General features: G+C 50.0%; 1 protein-coding gene across 1 annotated transcript in view; it reads left to right on the top strand.

Moving 5' to 3' along the window:
- The first annotated feature begins 1,788 nt into the window (after positions 1-1,788).
- Positions 1,789-6,000, top strand: part of LMNA (lamin A/C) — a 63,812-nt gene continuing 59,600 nt past the window's right edge. Inside the window, exon 1 of the mRNA XM_029580180.1 lies at positions 1,789-2,335. Within this exon, the coding sequence (XP_029436040.1) occupies positions 1,986-2,335 (350 nt within the window). The 5' untranslated portion in view covers positions 1,789-1,985. The remainder of the gene's footprint in view (positions 2,336-6,000) is intronic.

Below are 6,000 nucleotides of genomic sequence, written 5' to 3'. Positions count from 1 at the left end.
GTCCTCAGCTGAGATTAACGCTTGTGGTGGATGGGCTGAGGGAACACTGGTGGGGGATTTTTCTGGTACAAGTTCACTCCAAATCGACTGAGAGCGTAGCCTGGGAGTAGGGGCTGCAGGGGTAGAGCTGCCCAGTTCCCTGCTCTCTGCAGGGTTACTTCAGTTCAGTCCTGGCTTTCTGACATTTCCCACTGCATTCTGTGACCTGTAGTGCTGATCTTAAATGGAAGCAGAAGGAACCGCAGATCCCTCTGTGCACTGGGGTTGTACATTTAAAAAGCCAGGACTGCCCTCAGGTCTATGTCCAGAAACTGAAATAAAATTTTAAAAAGTCTGTAACTTTGTCACTGGACAACTCATTTAGAAAATGGCTCCAGTTGTGTTTGGAGCAGGGGGTAGGCTACTCACAGTCCTGGAATGCCACAAACAGGTCTGGTTTTCAGAATATCCACAATGAATATCCATGAGATAGATTTGCATGCACTGCCTTCTTTGTATGCAAATCTCTGTCATGCATATTCATTGTGGATATTCTGAAAACCAGGCCTGTTTATTTATTTATTTATGGTTTTTATATACCGGAGTTCCTGTATACAATACATATCACTCCGGTTCACAGTTAACAGTAATAACTACTGCCGGGTGGCAGTTTACATGGAACAAATCTTAGAACAAATCAGAACACTTGATCTACGTAATAAGAAAACAAACTAACTAGTCTCAACTTTAAACATATAAATAAGGCAATTTATAATCTTGGATAGATAAGGCAGAGAAACTTTTTTTTTTTGTTTGGAGTACTCCAGGACTTTTTTGTTTTGAATACTCCAGGACTGGAGATGCCTACCCTGGCTTAAGGTCACCAGAGGACTGCATGTCAGCTTGTAGAGGCTGAGCCAATTCTGATTTTACCCCAATACATAGAGAGAAATGTAGTTTCTCCTAGTCTTAGGGGAATCAGAACTTCAGCTCCTTGCATGCCATGAGAGCAAAAACAGGACCAGATCAGCCTCTTTGGGTTAAACTGGGCGAGGTAAAAGAGCCAGGTTAAGTCAAAATAGCCTGGCTGGAAGTGACCGAGTGGCTACAGGGCAGTCAGGGTCAAATCCACTAACAACTCTTTGGGGCATGGACTTAGCATACTTGAATGCTTACTACATCCAGCAGTGCTATGAAAATGGAGACGCAGTTAGTTACCCTGAAAAGCAGAGCAGTTTGCAGCCCTCCTTCCCCACTCCGTGGCTTGGAGCTCTGCTCTTATTAGCCAGCCAGGATCAGCCTTGCAATCAGAATGGCCTGCAGTCGGAATTTGCAGACTTGACCGCTGCATTTCCCTCTTGTGCCCTGCAGAAACTCGGGGGAATATATCTCCCACAGAAACCCCCGCGTGCCGGGAATTTTTCCTGTGGGTTAGGTTGAACAGAATTAACGCACATCTGTAAACAGATGTCAGCTATCCCATTTCAGCACCATGCAGGCCTGAGTTCTGCCACATCTGGTCCGCCTGGTCCCCCCCCCCCCCAAAAAAAAAAAAAAAAGCTCATCTCAGGGCACCCTTATTTCTCAGTCCAATACAGAGGATCGCAGCCTGCACAAGAAGCCCGTTTCCTCCCGGGCCCCCCCTTGCTGTCTTTTGTGTCTTGATCAGGCATTTATTTATTTATTTGTGTGCGCTTTGGGTGCCTCTGTGGCTTTAAGGCAGGGAAAAGCAGGACGCCAAGTCCCCTCCTGCTTCTCCTCCCCTTGCTGAGGGGATATTTGAGCTGGGATGCAGAGCCTGAGTCACACTGCCTGACCGTGCAAAGAGGAACAACCGAGGAGCGGCGCAGGGAAGCCCAGGGCGAGCCACACGCACCCAGCACAGCCCTTTCCACGCGTCCTCCTCTTGCGATCTCGGGGGGGGGTGTGGGTGTCCTGTCGACGGGCAGCGGCGAGGGGGGGAAAAGGAAGGCAGTCCAAAGGGGCAAGAAGCGAGGCCCAAAGCCATGGAGACGCCCGGCCAGAAGCGCAGCACCCGCAGCGGGCCCGCGTCCACCCCGCTGTCGCCCACCCGCATCACCCGGCTGCAGGAGAAGGAGGATCTGCAGGAGCTGAACGACCGCCTGGCCGTCTACATCGACAAGGTGCGCTCGCTGGAGTCGGAGAACGCCGGCCTGCGCCTGCGCATCACCGAGTCCGAGGAGGTGGAGAACCGCGAGGTGACGGGCATCAAGGCGGCCTACGAGATGGAGCTGGCCGACGCCCGCAAGACGCTGGACTCCGTGGCCAAGGAGCGGGCCCGGCTGCAGCTGGAGCTGAGCAAAGTGCGCGAGGAGTTCAAGGAGCTGAAGGCCAGGTAAGGACCCGGGAGGGGGGGAGATCCTGCCTGTGCGCGCGCCCCCCCCCCTGCTGTCACCGGGAGGCAGATGCCAGTCCTCCAACATCAGGGGCTAAATCGGGACGCCAGAGCGACTTGAGCAAGCGCCTATTTATATATTCATTTAAAAAAAAAAAAAAAAAAAAATTCTGCTTGTAGCTTTTAAAATTAAAAAAAAAAAAAAGTTTTAAAAATTCTGCTTGTAGCTTTAAAATAATAAAAAAAAAAATTTCTGCTTTCCAATGACCTTCAGCGTGCCCTCTCCCTGAGTTACAGTCTGGGAAAGGGGAGGCGGTTGTGCACTGAAACCTCTCCTCTTCGGACTGTGACGGGAATGCTCGTTTCGCTTCCACTGTCGCCGTGTGCTACAGCGCTGGGTATGCGCCTGGCACTCTGTGTGACCAATAAAGTCTCTTGCGCTTTTGGTTTTTTTTTTTAACGTTGATGGGGGGGGGGAAAATTATAGAGGAAGATAAATATCTTGTTCTTTCTCCTGGATAGGATCTGTGATAACATTAATTACAAGTAATAGGGAAACCATAAGCTTTAAACTGCCCCCCTCCTCCCCCCCTCAGTGCCACCCTGACGATAGATATGTTTTGATCTTTTCGGGTAAAAATTCCAGCATCCTCGTGCCTCTCTCACGCCGACTTTCTGTTTTCATGTGACTCTGACCTTCTCCCTAATGGCCCAAAGCACTTAAAAGCTTTCCCTGTTTTTGTAAGTGAAGGACGCAGAAAGGGGCTGAATTTGCACCCGTAACTAAAGGAAAAAATGCATTGCACCTCTGGGCCCCAAGCCTACAGAGGGGATCACAGCCGTGCCCTCGGGGCTCCCGTCCCTTTCACTCCCTGAGGTTGGCAGGAGGGGTGGGCTAGTGGCCATAGGACTGGACCCGGGAGCCGAAACTCCATTCTGCCCCCAGCTCTCCTGTCATGCTCTCTACAGGATTCGGTGGAACATAAAACCGGTTTATCTGAACCCCTAATAGAATGAACATTGGCTTCTGCCTGAAGTTTATTTTAAAATTTTATTCTCTCTTTATTTGAATTTATATTCATGTCTTATTTTTTTCTCCCCACTCCCCTCAGAGTATTTAGAAGCTGAATGAGCTGGTATGGAGAGCATTGTTACCAGGTAGTACGGGTACCATTATGGGTGTGGGGGTTTTGGGGTTTTGTTTTAGATCTGGGAGTTGTGACTTCATGATACCGCCCTGGCAGAGGAAAGTTCCTGTTCCACAGATCTCTGGTGCCAGCGCCGGGATCAGGGATGTGCTGCATGCGGGTCCTCCTTGGCCGGTTTATCCCGGCTATTCTTAATTACGTTTTTCCAAATGATATTCCATATGGCTTGCAGCAGCATTTGAACGTGGGTACAAATAAGTCGCACGATGCTAATAATTGCTTTGGGCCAGGGTCTTTTTTTTTTTTTTCTCCTCTTGGGGTTGGGGAGAACTTTCCAGCCTGTCTTGACATGTAACGCCTCAGGTTCAAAACTCACCTCGGCCGCTTAAGTTTACTGAGAATCTCCCAAGAGAGTGGCCGAAAGGCCTTTGCTTCATTCTTCCCATGTAAGCTCTTCGCAGTAGGAATCTTGTGGCATCTGCCTTTTTTTTTTTAAAGAGAGGCGTGACTGGGCAGACTTGCCGGGTTTAAAAGATCCTTCGCCGTTAACAGTTGCTGCATTATGCTGAGCTCCCTGGGTTTTCTGCTGGAGCGGTAACACATGCCAGGGTGTGGTGCCAACACCACACCCCGTGCGACGAAGTGCACAGAGTAAGCAAAAGCCCAGGACAGAGAGCATGTGCATGGCGTTTCGGCAAACACCAGGGCAGCTTTGGCAGGGGTGTGTTTTTTTTGTTTGTTTTATAATAATATTTTTTTTTAGAGGGTTGAGCAATAGAATTGTGCTCGTGGACCTCAAATCCAGGCGCATGCCCCTGTGGCAGTGTTTACCGGATTGCAAATGCCCCTCGTGCTGATGCAGAGCTCTAGAAGTCAGGGGGGGAGTTGATCATATGTCCAATTTTTAGATATTGGGAGGGGGGAGTTCCGTGTAGACCCCCCACCCCTTTCTCGTCACTCAGCTTTCCTTTTTATTACCAGCTTCATAGCCTTGTGCGCCTAAAATTTCCAAACTGCGGTGTCGTCGGAGATCAAGCCACTTGTTGACGGATACTGCCTGGAAGTGAATAACAGACTAATAAAGGAACTTGGGGGGAGGAATATTTTATTAAAATCTCTGTAATTGAAAGGCTTGTTAGTGGGCAGTGGGTGACAGTCGGATACATTCTCCCCCCCCCCCCCCCCCAAACACACATCCACCCCACAGCAGGAGCTAGGGCTGAAATCACTGGGCATGGGGGTAATGCTCGGCTCGCTATGACATCACAGCTGTTGCCATGGAAGCCTCGCCGGGCTGCTTCCCAAGGGTAAGGGCGTGGCTGGGCCTGCAGGTCTCGAGGGAGGTGTTGGATGCCAGGAAGGCACCGGGAGGCGGTTTTGACGTCCTAGATATTCCTGTTCATGAAACTTCTCGTATCATGGCAGTAGGGTTTGCCAGCTGGCTCCATTTTTTTTCCTTCAGATCAGGCTGATCCACTCCAGGCTTTGCCCCCATTGCATGCAAGGAGTTGTAGCTCCTGCTTTTCTTAGGGAAGTCCAAACGTCTCCATGTATGCAGATAGTAGGGGGGTGGGGGGGGGGGCGCAGTGAGGATGGCCAGAGCTAGATTAAGACTACCTGAGATCTCAAGCCATGTCAAATTTAAGAGGCTCCACAGCATTACTGGAAAAAGTTGATTAGTTTTGGTTTCTCTTTGGATTCTGAGGTCCTAAACTAGTGCTATTCATCTCTGCTCTTCAAGCGGGTCTGGTTTTCAGGATCCCCTAATGAATATGCATGAGAAGATTTGCATGCATTCTCTATTCAGGGTAAGATTTTTTTTTGGGGGGGGGGGGGTAGGTGAGCTGGGGTGAAGAATCAGCCTGCATGAGGAAAGAGATGCTGAGAAAGAGGGGGGGAGGGGGAGGAGATGAAATGATGCTGGGCAGGGGAGGGGGGAAAAGTGAGAAGGGGGAAAGCATTACACATCCTGCTGTGGTGCAAAATCTGGCCCAGCTGCGTTGTATGCAAATCTATTTTATGCATATTCATTTTTGGGATAATCTGAAAACCCGATCTGTTTGTGGCCCTTAAGGGTGGGGTAGCCTTTTGGGGGGGGGGGGGGGCTTGTAAGCCAGGGTCGGGATTTTAAGCTTGGCACAGTACTGTTGTCGGGAGTCAGTGCGGCTTTGTTTTATTTTTTGAAAGATCGGTGCGATTATGTTTAATTTATCTGCCTTTTAGCATTGTTGGAGCTGAAGCTTTCTGGGTGAGCTGCAGATGCTGGCTTAGCAGGTCAGGAATCCCAACGTAGAATGAGTTGTAGTGGTCCAGGCAGGAGAGCTCGCAGGCCTGGACGGTGGATATGAGACCATGGTGTCTGCTTAGGGCAAGCCGAACCTCCTCCAGCCTATCCGACTGCAGAGTTTGAACTCTTTTTTTTTTTTTTTTCTTTCCACTGGTCGGGAAAACAGCGGGCGCGGGGGGGGCACAGCCAATGACATCTGAGTTCGGCTGTGTCCCTACCATCCTGTACCC

Source organism: Rhinatrema bivittatum, chromosome 16 (genome assembly GCF_901001135.1).
Source record: "Rhinatrema bivittatum chromosome 16, aRhiBiv1.1, whole genome shotgun sequence".
Lineage (NCBI taxonomy): Eukaryota > Metazoa > Chordata > Amphibia > Gymnophiona > Rhinatrematidae > Rhinatrema > Rhinatrema bivittatum.
Note: the sequence above shows the minus strand (reverse complement) of the source record. Positions and strands in the feature narration are given on the sequence as shown.